Below are 19872 nucleotides of genomic sequence, written 5' to 3'. Positions count from 1 at the left end.
GCTCTCAAGGTATGTATTCTGAGAAAGAGCCACGAGGAGCTGTGTCACCTTCGGTGATCTTGCCTTAGATGTCACATAGCATCACTCCTGCTGCACTCTGTTGAGGCAGTCACAAATGCCCCCCTCCCGCTTTATGCAGACACCACCTCTTGATGGGGGAGTGGCTCTGGAAGGTTCTAGAAGAGCATATTGGACAGAAAATATGTGGCCGCTTTGGAAACCATGTCCTGCCACAGATGCCTTCAAAGTAGCTTTGTCTCAGCAGCTGAGTTGATGGAGTTGCCATTTCCTGAGATGACGGGAGGGCCCTGGAACTTGATCTGAGACAGGCTGGGACCTGGGACCTCGGACCCTTTACTGCCATGCTTACACCTGGACACATTGTGAATAATAAGATACAAGAAGGCCAACACCCAGCTGCCACTTCTGAGGTGCCTGGAGCAAAAGCAGGGTACGGCACACGATCCCTGCACACAGCACCCCCAAAGAGTGGGCAGACCACCCAAAACATCCCTCCTGCCCAACCCTCGCTCCCCCCGACCCCCGCCCCAGGAAAGTGAGCAAAGGAAACTGACTTGATTTTTTTGTTCCCTCGGGCGGCAGCTCGAGTCTCCACAAATCCTTGTCTGAACTTCTTGTCTGGCCTCTTATCAATTTCTATTGATCAAAGAGACGGAGAACCCGGGGTGGTGAGCTCATTTGCTCCAGCGGTGCCTGTGTGCAGTTATTTTTAGTCTCTTACAATTTCTTTGTATTCTGTTGCTCGTGGAGAGGTCGGTCTAGGAGCAAGCACTGCCATAAAGGGTCCCAGGTCCCAGTCCCAACCTGTCTCTGATCCTATGCCTGAGGGAATCTCTGGGGTCGCACACAGAGCATCTGCAGCTTACCTTCCCTGCTGCTCCTTTCTCCAGGGTTCAGCTGCCACCTCACAGATGCCTCCACCTAATGCCAGCTGGTAATTTATTTAGGGAATTATGTTGACGTTTCTGAGGCTATAAAATAGATGAATGTCATATATATATTTGTCTTTTTAGAGTCATGCACCCACGGCATATGGAAGTTCCCAGGCTAGGGGTTGCATCAGAGTTGTATCTGCAGGGCTGCATCACAGCCACAGCAACTCAGGATCCGAGCTGCATCTGTGAGCTGCGTCACACCTCATGGCAACGCCAGATCGTTAACCCACTGAGCGAGGCCAGGGATTGAACCCGTGTCCTCATGGATACTAGTTGGGTTTGTTACCGCTGAGTCATGATGGGAACTCCAGTGAATGTCATATTTGATCATGTTTGCAAGTTAGGTGTTCTGTTAAATTGTGTTTCTTGAAACCTCCCCCCCCCCCAGCACCCCCACCCCTGCTGCCTACTAGGTTTTGTTCACCTAGAATCCCCCCAGGGACAGTTTCGGGGGTGGTGCTCCTGTGAGCAAGAGTTACTTTGTTGATGGAATGTTCTAGCTCCTCCTGGGCTATTCATCCATCTAGTTCACTTCCTGGGATGCAAGTGTGTTCAGGACAGCAGGTGACACAGGAGTTAGAAGGGATCCTCTCCTGGGCATTGGCTTCTTGGAGCACAGGCAGTAAACCTCCAGCCTTGCTGCCCTGGCTTTGCTCCTCATTCACCTCCTGGACACCTGGGACCCCCCTGGGGGGTGGGAGGCATGGGCTCTACGGTTCTCTGGCACGGGTTCCAATCCCAGCTCTGCTGCTTAGCCATGGTGTCATCCGTCCTGGTAACTAACAAAGCCTCCATCTTTCCATCTGTCAAATGGGATCGGAGGACCTCGCGGCGCTGGGCGCACACATAGCACTTGCTCCATCAGCGAGGCCATCCTTCTCTTCCCTCAGGCTTTGTTCCTGTTGGAGCTTCTGTCCAAGACGACCGGGAGGCCAGAGGAGCTCCTGAGGTGAGCCTGGGGCTGACGAGCCCTTCCATGGAGCCGCTTTTCCCTGGAGGGAGAGCTGCCAGTCCTGCCCGCAGCTTGGGTCAGATTCGATCTGTCTTCTTGGCTCCCTCTTTCCTCTCTCTCCCCCACCCGCGTCTTCCCCTGAATCCCCTGTTTTGTTTTCTAGTGCAGGGCAGCTGATCAAAGGTGTCATGTGTTCCCACGTGGATGCCATGAGCGCAGACTCCTTTCTGGCTCATTTCCAATATTTTGAGAAAAACTTCGCTTTGCTGTCACCATATCAGGTACTGTCGAAGCACTGCCCGGCTTCTAATTCTCTCTCCCGATTCCGGTCGCTGGGTCGATTAGCTGCAGCATCTTAAGATACTCGTGCCGGGATTATGATGCCAACGATGACATGGGCCACATATTGAGCCAGCGTTTCTCCAAGTTCTTTTTTTAAAAGCTCCCCATACCGAGTTCCCATTGTGGCTCCGTGGGTTAAGACCCTGACTCGTATCCGTGAGGATGAAGGTTCGATCCCTGGTCTTGCATCCGTGACCGAAGGATCCGATGTTGCCGCACGCTGTGGCGTTGGTCACAGATGTGGCTCAGATCCTGCGTTACTGGGGTTGTGGCTTAGGCGGGCAGCTGCAGCTCCAAATCGACTGAAAGCCTGGGAACTTCCATATGCCACAGACATAGCTGTAAAAGGAAAAAAACAAAAAACAAAAAACAAAAAAACTCTGCATACCCATGTCCCTACAGCAGAGTTTCAGCAGATTGGCTATTCTCTACTCAGTTTTGAAGCTTAAAATACAGTTGGAAGGGCTACCATTTTTCATGTTCACAATCGTATTCTCCTGGGACTGCAGGTCACACCCTCATCCAACCTTCCTGTCTTTTCCATCAAATGGAACGGAAACAATACTCTAGGAGCCTTTGCTTTTCCATCTAAAACTTCACGTCCCAAACCATTAAGGAGACTCTTTAACCCTTTGGGGGGACCAGAGGCAGTAACTGACTTCTCACTCTATTTTTTTTTGTCCTTTTAGGGCTGCACCTGCAGCACATGGAGGTTGCCAGGCTAGGGGTCGAATTGGAGCGGAACTGCCGGCCTACACCACAGCCATAGCAATGCGAGATCTGAGCCGTGTCTGCAACCTACACCACAACTCGTGGCAACACCAGATCCTTTAACCCACAGAGCAAGGCCAGGGATCGAACCTGTGTCCTCATGGATGCTAGTCAGATTTGTTTCCACTGAGCCATGATGGGAACTCCTCACCCTATTTAATTAAATAAAAGCAGGCCTTGGGAGCAGCGTTTGGAGTACAGACTGTGGGCTGTGCAGAGCCTTGAGAGGGTGAGCAGGTGTCAGATTAGACTCTGGCCTCTTGCATTTCTAGAGCAGAATGAAAAATTTCCAAACAATGCATTTTCTCCCTGAGGGCCAGGCTGGGTAAAACTGAGTATAAACAATCTTTTGTAAACATTAAAGGAATATGCACATTTTTTTTTTTTTTCCTATTTGGCTGCCCTGCGGCATATGGATTTCCCAGGCCAGGGATTAGATCTGAGCTGCCATCACCACCTAAGCTGCAGCTGCTGCACCGCAGGAGCCCTAACCAGGCCAGGGATCAAACCTGTGTCCCAGTGCTCCCAAGAGGCTGCAGATCTGGTTGGTTGCATCACAGCGGAAACTCAGAAATATGCCTTTTTTTTTTTTTTTTTTTGCTTTTTAGGGCTGCTTCCATGGCATATAGAAGTTCCCAGGCTAGGGGTTCATTGGACCTACAGCCACCCGCCTACATCACAGCCACAGCAATGTGGGATCCGAGCCAAGTCTGTGACCTACACCACAGCTCACGATGACACCGGATCCTTTGACCCACTGAGCGAGGCCAGGGATCAAACCCAAATCCTCATGGATACTAGTCGGATTCATTTCTGCTGAGCCACAACAGGAACTCCAAAATATGCACCTTTTTAATGAAGCCCTGTCCTTCCCTCGGGTTGTTCATTCTGTCAGTGCTTCTCAAACTCAAGCTCGCATCAGCATTGCCTGGAAGCCTTGTCCACTGAGTGTAACATTTTGGCTTTTCTGGATGAATAAATTGCGGAGCTGTGCTCTATCGCCTAGTGCCTGCAGTTAGCAATGTGGTATCCAGAGGTTGTTCAGAGGGTTGCTCTCAAGTTATGTGCTCTCTCCACAAACACAAAAGCAAAGGGACAGAAGGAAACCTTGGGAGGTGTTGGACATGTCTTTTTTTTTTTTTGTCTTTTTGCCATTTCTTGGGCTGCTCCAGCAGCACATGGAGGTTCCCAGGCTAGGGGTCGAATCAGAGCTACAGCAGCTGGCCTACGCCACAGCCACAGCAATGCGGGATCCGAGCTGCGTCTGCAACCTACACCACAGCTCACAGCAACGTCAGATCCTTAACCCACTGAGCAAGGCCAGGGATCGAACCCGCAACCTCGTGGTTCCTAGTCGGATTCGTTAACCACTGCACCACGACGGGACTCCTGGACATGTCTATTATTTTGATTGTGGTGGTGATATCGTGGATGTTGGTATATGTCCAGCTCATCAAAGTGTATGCATCAAATATGCACCTTTCTTTTTTTTTTTTTGGTTTTTAGGGCTGCACTAGTGGCATGTGGAGGTTCCCAGGCGAGGGGTCCAGTTGGAGCTATAGCTGCTGGGCTACACCACAGCTACAGCAACACTGGATCCGAGCCATGTCTGTGACCCACACCACAGCTCACGGCAATGCGAGATCCTTAACCCACTGAACGAGGCCAGGGATTGAACTGAAACCTCATGGTTCCTAGTCGGATTCATTTCTGCTGCACCACAATGGGAACGTCCCCCCACCTTTTTTTGCTGTTTTTTAGGGCCACACCCGCAGCATATGGAAACTCCCAGGCTAAGGTTGAATTGGAGCTATAGCTGCTGGCCTACGCCACAGCCACAGCAACACTAGATCCGAGCTGCATCTGCGACCTACACCACAGCTCACGGCAATGCTGGATCCTTTAACCCACTGAGCGAGGCCAGGGATCGAACCTGCGTCCTCATGGGTGAGAGTCAGATTTGTTTCCACTGAGCCACAATGGGAACTCCTATGTGCAATTCTTTGCATATCAATTTTACCTCAATAAAAGGTCCCGTTGTGGCTCAGTGGTTAACGAATCCGACTAGGAACCATGAGGTTGCAGGTTCCATCCCTGGCCTTGCTCAGTGCGTGAAGGATCCAGCATTGCTGTGAGCTGTGGTGTAGGTTGCAGACACGGCTTGGATCCCACGTTGCTGTGGCTCTGGTGTAGGCCAGTGGCTACAGCTCCAATTTGACCCCTACCCTGGGAACCTCCATGTGCCAAGGGTGCAGCCCTAGAAATGGCAAAAAGACAGAAAACAAAACAAAACAAAACAAAAAACAAAACACAGTTTGTACACAGTTCCTGCTGTGGCAAGGTGGGATCAGGGGTGTCTCTAAGTGCCAGGATGCCAGTTTGATCCCTGGTCTGGAGCAGTGGGTTGAGGATCAGGTGTTGCCACAGCTTCGGTGTAGGTCGCAGTTGGAGCTCTGTATCTGATCCCCGGCCTGGGAACTCCATATGCCTCTGGTGTCTGGGGCGGCCAAAAAAGACAACCAAACCAAAACAACCCCCCAGCCACCCTCCAAGAAATCCACAGATTGCAGAGTTGCAGAGTTTCCCTGGGGTTTCTAGGGTGAAACCTGATGCTTCATATTGCGAACAGTTCTCTGGTGAGAACCACTGAGCTATATTAAAAGCCTTGCCCAGGTAGGGAAGGAAGCAGGTTATTTCTTTTTTTTTTTTTTTTTGTCTTTTGTCTTTTGTTGTTGTTGCTATTTCTTGGGCCGCTCCCGCGGCATATGGAGGTTCCCAGGCTAGGGGTTGAATCGGAGCTGTAGCCACCGGCCTACGCCAGAGCCACAGCAACTCGGGATCCGAGCCGCGTCTGCGACCTACACCACAGCTCACGGCAACGCCGGATCGTTAACCCACTGAGCAAGGGCAGGGACCGAACCCGCAACCTCATGGTTTCTAGTCGGATTCGTTAACCACTTCGCCATGACGGGAACTCCGGAAGCAGGTTATTTCTGTAACCTGGACCTTGGCATGGCTGTCTCATCAAACTGGCCCAATGGATGGAGTTCAGACTCGTTTTGAGGAAGACCTGCATGTTCAAACAGGAAGAGCCACCTCAATAAAGCTCGTTTTTGGAGTTCCCGTCGTGGCGCAGTGGAAATGAATCCGACTAGGAACCATGAGGTTGCAGGTTCAATCCCTGGCCTTGCTCAGTGGGTTAAGGATCCGGTGCTGCCTTGAGCTGTGGTGTAGGTCGCAGATGTGGCTCAGATCTGGCGTTGCTGTGCCTGTGGTGTAGGCCGGCAACTGTAGCTCCGATTTGACCCCTAGCCTGGGAACCTCCATATGCCGCGGGTGTGGTCCTGAAAAGACAAAAGACAAAAATATAAAATAAAATAAAGCTCCTTCTCTGGCCTCTCCCCAGTTTCAGAACCTTCAATTTACCTGTGAATTAGAAAACTTGCCTTTATGGTTTATATTTTTGCTGAAAACATGTCATGGTTATAAAACAAAATAATAGAAACTAAAATTTTCCCTGGAGCGTGGATCTCTAGTTCCCTAGAGGGGACTCTTGGGCCATATCTGGAGATTCTTTTGGGCGTCACTCTTGGGGGTGATGCTACTGGTACCTAGCAGGGAGAGGCCAGGGAGGCTCCTGAACATCCCATAATGTTACAGGGATGCTCCTATAACACGGGTTATCCTGCCCCAAAGGTCAGTAGTGCTGAGGCTGAGAACCCCCACTCCAGAGGTAACTACCGAGCAAGTTTGGTATATGTAAAACCTATCTACATGTAATTTAAAAAATACAAATGTGCTCATGCAACACACAATATTCTATTTACGTTTATAACATGCCTATGTGTGTGTTATGCAATGTGTGTGTATATACATGTATATGTATGTAATGTAAAACTGCTGTTTTATATATATAGTGTAAATCTGCTATAATATATAATGTAAATCTGCTATTATATGTATAATGTAAATCTGCTATAATATATAACATAAATCTGCTATAATATATAACATAAATCTGCTATAATATATAACATAAATCTGCTATTATATGTATAATGTAAATCTGCTATAATATATAACGTAAATCCGCTATAATATATAATATAAATCTGCTGTTATATATATAATGTAAACCTGCTATTATATATATAGTATAAATCTACTATAATATATAATGTAAATCTGCTATTATATATATAATGTAAATCTGCTATCTCATACACACACACACACACACACACACACACACACATACATAAAACATAAATGCGCTATACAGACACCAAAGAGCTGCATGATATTCTATCACATGGCTATACCATAATTACTTGACCAGTCCCCACTGATGTATATTAAGGTTACAGCTCACTTGTTTGCAGTTATAAGCAAAACTGTGGTGAGCATTCTCAGACTTCAATTTTTGTGTGTGTCTTGTTGTTGCCTCAGTTTCCACATCCACCAACTGGGTGCAATCATGGTACCTACCTTGTGGGCTGTACTATTTAATACGTGAACCTGTGTAAAGCAGGTAGAACAGTGCCTGCCACAGCGAGAGCACAATCTGTGTTTGCTCTTAAGATGATTGGACTAAATTCCTAGAACTGCTTTGATCTTTCAGATCAATTGTTTGGCGTGGAAATACTGGGAAGTTTCCAGGTCCTTGATGCCGCCCTTCCTGTTGGCTGCACTCCCGTAAGTGAACACGGGTCCCCCTTTTCTGGCTCAGCAATAAGATTGGCCGGTGTCACCGAAACTAAAGTGTGGTTCTTTCGCCCGGGGTTTTGGTCAGGAACCAGAAGGATGTGGAGAGTTAAGTCCTTGAGAACCAGCATTCAAATTCTGACCCCATGTTGATATTTCAGACAAACTCTTTTGCTCTTTCTTGTTATTTAAAAACCAAACCCAAAGCAACTGGAGCCTGAATGAGTGCCGGTGAAGCAGGTCTCATCTGAGCTCGCCTCACAGCTGTGCCCAGGCTTCAGGGGAATCAGGGCTGATGGGAGCAGTGAGGATTTCTCCTGGGAGGTGTGGGTGTGGAAGCCTGGCGGGCAGCCCTGATTTTTAAATATGGTCTGGACACTGTTTCTGTCTTTTTTCTTTCTTTATTTCCTGTTCCCTTTTCTTGCTGTCATTGTCTTCATTCAATTAAAAAGATTTATTGAATGTACTATACTATGTCCTGCATTTTCAGACATAACTAAATTTTCCCCTTAAAAAAGCTTACCATCTCATGGAGGGAAAATAGACAAGAATGAGGCCAATTATAATGTCAAGTTAATATTTGATTGACAGTGACAAAATGTTAACAAACTGGCTTGAGCAAGTTATGGGTTTCAATAACTGAAAAGTCTAGGGGTGGACTTTAGGCATGGCTGGATCCAGGAGCTCCAATGAGAAGGCCAGAGAGGTAAGGGACATTTAGGTCAGGGAGGGCTTGTGTGGTGCCCTGTGATGGTTTCCCTGCATTAGGGGCATAGCTCTCAGATGTAACGTTTCAGAGAGATCATCATCACTGCCCCTATGAGGATGGAATGTAAGGGGCCTGGCTGGAAGGAGAGACACAGTGAAAGCTTCTTTCTGTAAATATGACATGAGCATAGCTGTCTTCTTCTGCATCTTAGCTCAGATAGTAATAGTACTGCCTTAGAAGAGGCTCCCCAGGATATCCACACATCATTCTCCATCACAGAGCCATTTAATTTTCTTCCTAACATTCATCAGTAGTTGGAATGACCTGTTTTATTCACTGGTTTCTGAGTTTCTTCCCCTAGAGCATCCTGGGAGCAGGGACCTACCCCTTGTTCCTGGGGGTAGCTGGTATAGCGCCTTGCGTGCAGGAGATGTTCTTTGTATGTTTAGTGAATGAATGAATGAAGAAATAAATAAGACAGTGGTACTAGGAATGGAGCGGCAAGAACAGATTAGAGTAATACAGAGGTAGCAATGACTGACTTGGGGGTAAGAGATAAAGGCATCTAGGATGGCATAGAGGAAGCAGAGTATGTTTGGGGGAGGAAGATGAATTTGGTGCTGGGACAGTCAGGTCGCAATGATGTAGAAGCCACCTGGGGCTCGAGCACTCTTTCTCAACCTTTATTTCATTATTGCCTCCCAAAGGAGAAAAATTATTTCTCCCTAATGAGAGAAATTACAAGTAATAAGATTTTTTTCTTTTTCTTTTTTTTTTTTTTTTTTTTTTTGCTTTTTAGGGCCAAACCTGCAGCATATGGAAGTTCCCAGGCTAGGGGTTGAATCGGAGCTACAGCCGCTGGCCTACACAGCGACTCAGGATCCAAGCCACCTCTGTGACCTACACCACAGCTCAAGGCAATGCCGATGCTTAACCCACTAACCGAGGCCAGGGATTGAACCTGCATCCTCATGGATCTTAGTGGGGTTTGTTAACTGCTGAGCCATGACGGGAACTCCAGGGATAAGATTTTGTTGAGCTTTGGGAGATCACAAATCATCGTTAACTAAGATTCCCCGCCCCCACCCTTCCCTCTCCCAGACCAGTTTCTCCCCCTTGGAGGCGACGCCACCCCTGTTCCGCATATACAGTCAAGAGCTTAGAGGAAGGTTCTAGACAGGGGTCGATGGAATTAGGAGTCATTCCTCTTACTCTCTCCTCATCTCCTCCACTCCTTTCTATTTTATTCCCTCTCCTCTTTGTCTCTTTCTTCTTCTATTTTTTCATTTCCTTTCCCCTCATCTCCCCTCAACCAGTTCATCAGTCAACATCTGTTTATGGAGACCCTGCTCATTGATAAAGTGCTGCTGGGTCACAGGAGAGGTGCATGATGGGAAGTTTGTTTCCCACCGGTAGGAGAAGAGCATTGTGGGAAATTTGTTTCCCACCTGTAGGAGAAGAGCCTTATGGGAAATTTGTTTCCCACCTGTAGGAGAAGAGCCTTATGGGAAGTTTGTTTCCCACCTGTAGGAGAAGAGCCTTATGGGAAATTTGTTTCCCACCTGTAGGAGAAGAGCATTGTGGGAAATTTGTTTCCCACCTGTAGGAGAAGAGCCTTATGGGAAGTTTGTTTCCCACCTGTAGGAGAAGAGCCTTGTGGGAAGTTTGTTTCCCACCTGTAGGAGAAGAGCCTTATGGGAAATTTGTTTCCCACCTGTAGGAGAAGAGCATTGTGGGAAATTTGTTTCCCACCTGTAGGAGAAGAGCCTTATGGGAAGTTTGTTTCCCACCTGTAGGAGAAGAGCCTTATGGGAAGTTTGTTTCCCACCTGTAGGAGAAGAGCCTTATGGGAAATTTGTTTCCCACCTGTAGGAGAAGAGCATTGTGGGAAATTTGTTTCCCACCTGTAGGAGAAGAGCCTTGTGGGAAACTTGTTTCCTACCTGCAGGAGAAGAGCCTTATGGGAGGTTTGTTTCTCACCCATAGAATAGGAAAACGATGGGCAGGAGGCTTGCTACCTGCCTAAAGGAGCCACGACATCCCTGGGAAGAACAGACATTTAAGGAAAACCCTTGCGATAAGCTTGTGGGCAGGGAGACCCTGATTTCAGGGGCAAATACAGAGTCAGCCCTGTTTTCCCTCCCTCGTTCTCTCCATCTCTCTCCAGGGCTCGCTACCTGGCTTCTGTCCCAGCCTCCCAGTGTGTGCCCTTTCTGATCAGCCTGGGGAAGCATCAGTTGGACTCCTTGGTATTAGATTCCCACAAAAGGAATTCGGTCCTCAGGAAAGTGCGGCAGTGCCTGGTAAGGAAGCTCTTCCTGGATGACGCTTTCACTGGGGTCCCTTCCCCTCCAAGTAGCTGTGTCCATCCTCGGGAGTCCTCAGGGAGCTAGCTGGGTTCTCAAGCCTGCGGTGATGGCCAGAACTCTGCCTTGTGGGTCTCAAAGCTGGCTCTGGGGCCCCTGAATGGAACCTTCTTGGCCATTGGTCCTGGAGGCAGCCCTTCTGGAGCCTGAATGAGGAGAGTCTGCTCTAGAGGACTGGAAGGAACCCAGCACACAGAGTCTGGGTTCTAGACTGCCCGTCACGTCTCAGCCAGTGACTGGTTATGGGGGCAGGTCACATCCTCTCTCCTAGCCTCAGTCTCCTCATCTATAAGATGGGTGCAATAGCATTTCCTTCTTAGAGTTACTGAGGACCCGAGATAGGTAGTAAGTTATTTAGTGCAAAAGCCCAAAGGGCGGAGCTGACAGTTTCTTTCTCTTGAGAACGTGGATGAGGCTAGGACTTAGGTCTTACAGTTACTTAGGACGTGCGGGGATCAAGACCTGGAATCACTTAGAATGGTGCCTGGCACGTCGTGAGCGCTCTATGAATGTTAGCTATTTTTGTCCTTTTGAGAGAGAGCTTTGGAGGCTTTCAAGGCCCATACACACTTGGAAGTGCTCTTTTTACTATTGCTGTACTATTATTATAATTGTTATTCCACTCTGATGTATTAGGAATCGTTCCTCTTACTCTCTCCTCATCTCCTCCACTCCTATTTTATTCCCTCTCCTCTTTGTCTCTTTCTTCTTCTATTTTTTCATTTCCTTTCCCCTCATCTCCCCTCAATCAGTTCATCAGTCAACATCTGTTTATGGAGACTCTGCTCATTGATAAAGTGCTGCTGGGTCACGGGAGAGGTGCATGATGGGAAGTTTGTTTCCCACCGGTAAGAGAAGAGCATCGTGGGAAATTTGTTTCCCACCTGTAGGAGAAGAGCCTTATGGGAAGTTTGCATTCATTGCAGCCTCATTGACTGAATGTACCAAGTCCTCTGTCCACACCTGCCCCCGTGGGGTCTCTCAGATTCCCTCCAGGCCTGCACCCCTGGGGCAAAATCAGGCCTCACGCCATCTCTAGGAGTTCAAGGCAAGGTGAGTGATTCAGATCCTGTAACCAAGTCTACCAAGGTTCAAGGTCAGGAAGTGTTTTAAGGGATAGCCATCTTGACCCTCCTGGATCTTTCCATCAGCTCTACTTGTTGGTTTCAGAACGACTCTGTTGCTGATGAGTACACCGTGGACATCCTGGGAAACTTGCTCTGCCACCTGCCAGCAGCCGTCATCCACCATGGCATGTCCCCCAGGGCCTGGGCCACCGCCCTGTACAGCCTCAGAGACTGCCCAGACCTCAGCCCCCAGCAGAAGGCAGCAGTGAAACTCAGGCTCCTGGAACAGCATGGGTGCGGAGGGTTGGCTTCAGGGGGTAGCTGACAGGGTGGGGGGGAGGTGTCCTGGCAAAGGGGTCCCCTATCCTGGCTTTCCTGTCCTCAAAGCAGAAAGAATCTCCCACTCATGACGAAGTTGGACACTCATTTTGGAAATACGACCTTTCTTCTCAGATTCCCTGTAAAGTAAGAACCATTGCTTCTCGGAGTTCCCATCGTGGCACAGCAGAAACAAATCTGACTAGGAACCATGAGGTTGCGAGTTTGATACCTGGCCTCGCTCACTGGGTTGAGGATCTGGTGTTGCTGTGGCTGTGGTGTAGGCTGGTGGCTACAGCTCCTATTAGATCCCTAGCCTGGGAACCTCCATATGCTGCAGGTGTGGCCCTAAAAAGACAAAAAAGAAAAGGAAAGAAAAAAGAATAATTGCTTCTCTGGCGGCCTCAGGTGGTGTGTCACTCTTATATCTTGGCATGTGGGAAGGGAAGGAGTTTTATTTATTTTTTATTTTTATTTTTTCCACCTACACCACACTCACGGCAACGCCAGATCCTTAACCCACCAAGTGAGGCCAGGGATTGAACCTGTATCCTCATGGATGCTAGTCAGATTGTTTCTCCTGTGCCACAACGGGAACTCCAAGGGAAGGAGCGTTCAAAAGACAGCACTTGACAAATGCAAGGAGGGGTTATGATTATTTTTCGCTGTGAAACAACACCAGTAATAATAATGCAACTTATCAAGGTGCTCTCAGCTCTGGGTTGTGTGAGAACTCGCTGGGGGCAAAACAGAACTGTTCTTTCCCCTGCAGAGTTTTCTGAAGTTGGGTCAGATATATGCATAGGGCCTAGCCATCAGTTAGTCATTCGACAACACATGTTTTTGTGGTAATCACCGTGTCCCATACACTTTCTAGTATATAACGTTTAAGAGCTGGGACTTGGGAGCCTGACGCCATGGCTTAAAATTTTGTTTCTATCATCTGCCACCTGTGTGATTTGTGAAAAGTGCCTCTGTCTTTCTGCACGTTAGTTTTGCATCTGTTGTGAGAGTCCCTGGGCTAGGGATGATTAGCTGAGTTAATGCAGGCAAAGGACTTAACCACAGTGCTTGGCACATAGTACTGAGTATGTGTCACCTGCTTTACCACTAGGAATGAAGATAAGGCAGTTATTTATTAAGGGTGGCTCCTGCCCTCCTGGCAAGTACAGTCTGGTGGGGGTAGTTGTTAATCAAGGAGATAAGGGGAGGGTCTTTGGCCAGGAGTGGTTTGCCTTGCTCCTAGAAGTGTCACCACTGCTAGTTGGGCACACCTCCCTGAGCGATAATCACCAAATGTAGTGTGAGGCACTTCCCTGTGGACATGCGTGGTCTCCATGAGAACAACAGTGGATCCTGAGTCAGTGCTGTTACTCTCCTGCCAAGGTCAGGAGGAAATCGCCTCTTGCTACTGGAGAAGGCTGCTAGGATAACTGAAAAGGGACAAATGTATCATACTGTTCTATTGAGGAAAGCGAGGGTGGAAATGTTGATACAAATAACAGAAATTCAGTAGCTCAATTCACACTAAAAAAAAAGTGTGAGTTTATTGTGTTTAGAAATCGATGGGACTTCAGGCATGGCTTGATCCAGGGACTCAAATGATGTCACCAAGAATATGTTCCACAGTTCCCGTCGTGGTGCAGAGGAAACAAATCCAACTAGGAACCATGAGGTTGCAGGTTCAATCCCTGGCCTCACTCAGTGGGTTGAGGATCTGGTGTTGCCGTGAGCTGTGGTGTAGGTTGCAGATGAGGCTTGGATCTGGCATTGCTGTGGCTGTGGCGTAGGCTGGTAGCTACAGCTCCGATTAGACCCCTTGCCTGGGAGCCTCCATATGCCACTGGTGCAGCCCTAAAAAGACAAAAAAAAAAAAAAAAAAAGAGAGAGAGAGAGAGAGAGAGAGAATATGTTCCTTCTATCCCTCAGCTCTTTGTTCTTGGGTGTGGCCTTTACTTTTTCCACTTGGTGATAGAAATGGCCTCTGATATCGTTTACTGGTAGGGATGCCAGAAGACAGACAGAGCTTCTCTAGGAGTTCCATTGAAATTCCCAGGGATGACTCTGATTGGTCAACCTGCATCACGTGCCTGTTTTCTTGGTTAGGGAAACGGGATCACATGATTGACAGTTTCTTCAGGTAGCAAGACAGTCTTTTCCTAAAAGAAAAAGATGCTGGGGGGCAAGGCCAACAACATGATGTTTCAATTTACTGCTTATTGTCTCCCCTTAGACACCCCCAGAACTGGACAGCGGAGACGACGAGGGATTTGGGATCCTTCCTGGTGCTTTTCTCAGGAGATGAATTAAGCTCTGTAGCTGCAAAGGTACCTCTGTGTTCCATCTTTAGAAGGCTGAGGAGTCTGAAGGGGAGGGAATGTGTGGTTAGTTATTTCCCCCTGGGCTTGCCGCCAGTTTGCTTTTCTGGAAGCTTCCTGCCTCAGAGAGCCTAGATGTTTCCAGCCCCACTCCAGGATGGTTCGGGAGAAGGGAGTGAGGCAGCACTCTGGGTCTTTCACGTGGCCGTCCAGCTGGACGTGCACAGCCTATGAGCTGTCATTTAGCCACCAGCTGGCTATCGTGTGCTCCCCACATGCACGTCTGTTCCAGACTTTACACGTGCACACCCACCCAGGTGTCCAGTGTGTGCCGTCATGTGGGGAAGTGTATTTAATCCCAAGGCAGATCTTTATTGCACGTTGCCTTTGGATGTAACGTTCTATTTGGAATAAATCTCCAAGAAGCATGCCGGATGACCACGCTGTAGTCATTTGCTGCTATATAACAGACCCATGCCAGCATGCCAGAGCAAGTGTTTATTTTGTGCTGATTGGTCTCTGGGTTAAGGGGACAGTGTGTCTGCCTCTGGGGCCAGGCCATCTAAAGCCTGTTCTTTGTTTTTTTTTTTTTTTTTTCTCCTGTCTTTTTTCGTTTTCTTGAGCCACTCCCGTGGCATATGGAGGTTCCCAGGCTAGGGGTCGAATTGGAGCTGTAGCTACCACTGGCCTACGCCAGAGCCACATCAACGCGGGATCTGAGCCATATCTGCAACCTACACCACAGCTCTTGGCAACACTGGATCCTTAACCCACGAGCAAGGCCAGGGATCGAACCTGCAACCTAGTCAGATTCATTTACCCCTGCGCCACAACGGGAACTCCCTGAAGCCTGGTCTTCGTACTGCAAGTCTTGAAATGCCAGAAAAGAGAGTGTAAAGTGTAATTCTTCCTAAAGCCCAGGCCGGAAAATGGCTGGCCGTCACTTTCCAGCCACCAAAGCAAGTCACATGACCAAGGCCACCTCCGCCCTCCGCGGGGCAGGGGCTCTCCAAGCAGATGGAGGGTGGGGTGGGAGGGGGGTGTTTGCTGAACAAGTCGGATTGCCCACAAAGCACACCCACACGCTCTCAGCCCTGTAGTCACAGAGGCAAGATGGATGTTGTCACCCATGCTCAGAGGACCTGAATACATGGCATGTCCCTCATGTTCACACATGGGGGGCAACATTCCAGTGTCCATTCGAGGCAAAATCCTCTCCTGGGGTGTCCAAACCTATCAGCAGCCATGTATATATATATATATATATATACTATATACTGATCTAATCTTTGAAAAAAAATCAACTTTTGAAACTGAGGAACTTTTGTATCAACTTGGTTAAATCTCAGAAACACAGTGTAAAAAAATTTTTTTAAAAATTCTAGGTCATTTATTAATTTTTTGCTTTTTTAGGGCCATACCCAATGCAGATAGAGGTTCCCAGGCTAGGGGTTGAATTGGAGCTGCAGCTGCCAGCCTATGCCACAGCCACAGCAACGTGGGATCCGAGCCACATCTGAGACCTACACCACAGCTCATGGCAACACTGGTTCCTTAACCAACTGAGCGAGGCCAAGGATGGAACCTGCAACCTCATGGTTCCTAGTCGGATTCGTTTCCACTGTGCCATGACAGGAACTCCTGTTTTATTTCTTAAGCTGGGTGGTGGGCACATGGGTATTTTGTTGCATTATTCTCTCTACCTGCTTTTTTTTTTTTTTTTGGCCGTGCACATGGCATGTGCAAGTTCCTGGGCCAGGGATCGGACCTGTGCCACAGTAGCTACCTGAGCCACTGCAATGATAATGCCTGATCCTTTACTGGCTGAACCACAAGAGAACTCTCATTCTCTCTACTTGTTTTAATGCCTTAAATGTTTATTATTATTATTATTATTATTATTTTGGTCTTTTTGTCTTTTTAGGGCTGCACCTGTGGCATATGGAGGTTCCCAGGCTAGGGGTCCAATTGGAGCTACGGCCTATGCCACAGCCACAGCAACTGGGGATCTGAGCCACGTCTGTGACCTACACCACAACATTGGGCAACACCGGATCCTTAACACACTGAGTGAGGCCAGGGATTGAACCTGCATCCTCATGGATGCTAGTTGGGTCAGCTAACTGCTGAGCCATGACAGGACCTCCCATTGCCTTAAATGTTTAATGGAACAAGTAATACATGCTCCTGGTTAGAAAATCCCAACTGTACCAAAGACTATAATAAACAAAGAAGTTTTACCCACCCTTTTAGGTCCCCAGGTCCCCCTAAGTCTCTCCTCAGTGGCAACTGCTGTTCTCAGATTCTTCTGTATCCTTTCTGAAAAATCTTCCTCCTGTCTTTATGTGTCCTCCCTTTGAAAATACAAGACAGAAAATACTCTGCTGTGCAATTTGCTCTTTCAAAGCTAACTATTTATCTTAGAGCAGTTGCTTCTGACCTTAGCTGCACGGGAGAATCGCTGGGGAGGTTCTAAAATGGACAGATAGGAGTTCCTGCTATGGTGCAGTGGGTTAATGATCCAGCTTGTCTTTGCAAAGGTGGCAGTTCTGATCCCTGGCCCAGTGCAGTGGGTTAAGGATCTGGTGTTGCTGCAGCTGTGGCATAGGTCGCAGGTCCAGCTGGACTGGAAAAGAAAAGGAACGGGAAGGGAAGGGGAGAGGAGGGAAGGGATGGGAGGGACGGGAGGGGTGGGAGGGGAGGGGACAGTGGACAGATACTTGGTCCCCACTGGAGATCGGAGTTCTCAGAATCTCTAGGGCAGGGCCCTGGGTATCTGTGGATTTCCTGGGTGCTTCTTACCTGCAGTCTGGGCTGGGAACTACTGGCTTAGACTGTGACTCTGATTCTGAAGATTTGAGTAGAAAGAGGAGCTATATAACCTGGGCGACTTTGGGGACATACTCTTTGGGCGACTGGGACACAGAGACGCATGGCTAGAGGGCAGAGTTTGATAAATTCTTTGATCCATGGACAGATCTGCCAACAATATCCCAAGTTGTGACAAAGTCCATGAGTTCTAGAAGAGAAATGGCACCTTCTCCAGAGCTACCAGAATCCTCTTCAGCAACAGACTTCATCCAGAATCCAGAGATGACGCTCTCTCCCTCCTTTTTACAATACATATAAATGAAACAAACAAAAACAGGAGTTCCCATTGTGGCTCAGCAGGAATGAATCTGACTAATGTCCATGAGGACGCAGGTTCAATCCCTGGCCTCGCTCAGTGGGTTAAGGATCTGGCGTTGCCATGAGCTGTGGTGTAGGTTGGGCAGATGAGGCTTGGCTCTGGCGTTGCTGTAGATGTGGCGTAGGCTGTAGCTGTAGCTCCGATTAGACCCCTAGCCTGGGAACCTCCGTATGCCATGGGTGCGGCCCTAAAAAGACTAAAGACAAATAAGTAAATAAATAAATAAAATGTTATCAGATTGCCTGGTAATGATACACCATCTAACAGTCCAACAGAGAAATAAATACATGTATTTCCTACATCTTAGCTAGCATTAGGTGTTTATTTTTGCCAATCTGATGGGTAAAAAACAATATATACTTGTGTTATTGAACATGTATTGGATTTTTATTGAGGTTGGGTATAATTTTTTTTTGTCTTTTAACCCTTTCTAGGGCCGCTCGCTCCCATGGCACATGGAGGTTCCCAGGCTAGGGGTCTATTGGAGCTACAGCTACAACCTACACCACATCTAGAGGTCCAATTGGAGCTACAGCTGCCGGCCTACACCACAGCTATAGTAACTCAGGATCCAAGCTGTGTCTGTGCTCTACACCACAGCTCATGGCAAAGCCAGATCCTTAACCCACTGAGCGAGGCCAGGGATCGAACCCGCAACCTCATGGTTCCCAGTCGGATTCGTTAACCACTGTGCCACGATGGGAACTCCCAGAACATATTCTTGATGACATCATTTGAGCCCCTGGATCAAGCCATGCCTGAAGTCCCATCAATTTCTAAACACAATAAACTGCGGCGCCACAATGGGAACTCCCAAAGTTACTCAAAATACTTTATTCCTAACAAATTGCTAACCAGCATCTGAGCCTCCAGTGAATCCTAATCTTTTATTGGTGGAGGGTCTTGCCTTGATATTTATGGTGGTTGCTGAAGGTTGGGGTGACTGTGTCAATTTCTTAAAATAAGACAATAATGAAGCTTGGTGCATTAATTGACTCCTCCTTTCAAAAATGACTTTCTCTATAGCTTGCAATGCTCTTTGATAGCATTTTACTCATTGTAGATGTTCTTTCCAAATTGGAGTCAGTCCTCTCAAATCCTATTGCTGCTTTATCAACTTAATTTAGGTAATATTCTAAGTCCTTTGTTGTCATTTCAACAATCTTCAGGAGTTCCTGTTGTGGTGCACTGAAAACGAATCCGACTAGTATCCATGAGGATGCAGGCTCAGTCCCTGGTTTCGCTCAGTGGGTTGGGGATCCTGTGCTGCTGTGAGCTGTGGTGTAGGTCTCGGACCATGTTTGGTGGCAGATGCAGCTTGGATCTGGTGTTGCTATGGCTGTGGGGCAGGTCGGCAGCTACATCGCTGATGTACCCCTAGCTTGGGAACTTCCATATGCCACAGATGCGGTCCTAAAAAGAAAAAAAAAAAAAAAAAAAAAAAGCAAACCAACAAAATCTTCACGGCATCTTTATCTGGAGAAGATTCCATTCCAAGAAAACCACTTTCTTTGCTCATCCACAAGAAGCAACTCCTCATCTATGAAAATTTTATCCTAAGAGGGTAGCAGTTCAATCACATCCTGAGGCTCCACTTCTCATTCTAGTTCTCCGGCTATTTGCAGTGCATCTGCAGGTCCTTCCTCCACTGAAGTCTTGAACCGCTCAGAGTCATCCATGAGGGTTGGAATCAACTTCTTCCAAACTCCTGTTAACGCTGATGTTTTGACTGCTTTCCATGAAGTGCGAATGTCCTTAATGACATCTGGTTTGGTGAATCCTTTCCAGGTTTTCTATGTATTTCCTCAGGTCCATCAGAGGTATTGCTGTCTATGGCAGCTATGGACATATGAAGTGTGGTTTTTTTTGTTTTTTGTTTTTTTTTTTTTGCTTTTTAGGGCCATACCTGTGGCATATGGAAGTTGCCAGGCCAGGGGTCCAGTCGGAGCTGCAGCTGCTAGGCTACACCACAGCCAAGGCAATGCCAGATCCTTAACCCACTGAGCAAGGCCAGGGATCGAACCTGCATCCTCATGGACCCTGTGTTGGGTTCTTAACCTGCTGAGCCACAACGGAAACTCCCAGGCCTGATTTCAATATTGTTGTGTCTCAAGAAATAGGGAGGCCCAAGGAGAGGGAGAGAGATGGGAACAGCTGGTTGGTAGAGCAGTCGGCAGAT

General features: G+C 47.9%; 1 protein-coding gene across 1 annotated transcript in view; it reads left to right on the top strand.

Moving 5' to 3' along the window:
- The window catches only part of OTOA (otoancorin), an 83673-nt gene that overhangs the window by 39917 nt on the left and 23884 nt on the right, over positions 1 to 19872 (top strand). Inside the window, exons 15-20 of the mRNA XM_047780319.1 lie at positions 1847 to 1905; positions 2072 to 2189; positions 7643 to 7716; positions 10602 to 10737; positions 11971 to 12161; positions 14419 to 14512. Coding sequence (XP_047636275.1) covers positions 1847 to 1905; positions 2072 to 2189; positions 7643 to 7716; positions 10602 to 10737; positions 11971 to 12161; positions 14419 to 14512 — 672 coding nt within the window. The remainder of the gene's footprint in view (positions 1 to 1846; positions 1906 to 2071; positions 2190 to 7642; positions 7717 to 10601; positions 10738 to 11970; positions 12162 to 14418; positions 14513 to 19872) is intronic.

The sequence above is a fragment of the Phacochoerus africanus genome, chromosome 5 (assembly GCF_016906955.1).
Source record: "Phacochoerus africanus isolate WHEZ1 chromosome 5, ROS_Pafr_v1, whole genome shotgun sequence".
NCBI classification, from domain to species: domain Eukaryota; kingdom Metazoa; phylum Chordata; class Mammalia; order Artiodactyla; family Suidae; genus Phacochoerus; species Phacochoerus africanus.
The sequence above is the reverse complement of the archived record's forward strand: the minus strand, read 5'-3'. Positions and strand labels throughout refer to the sequence as shown.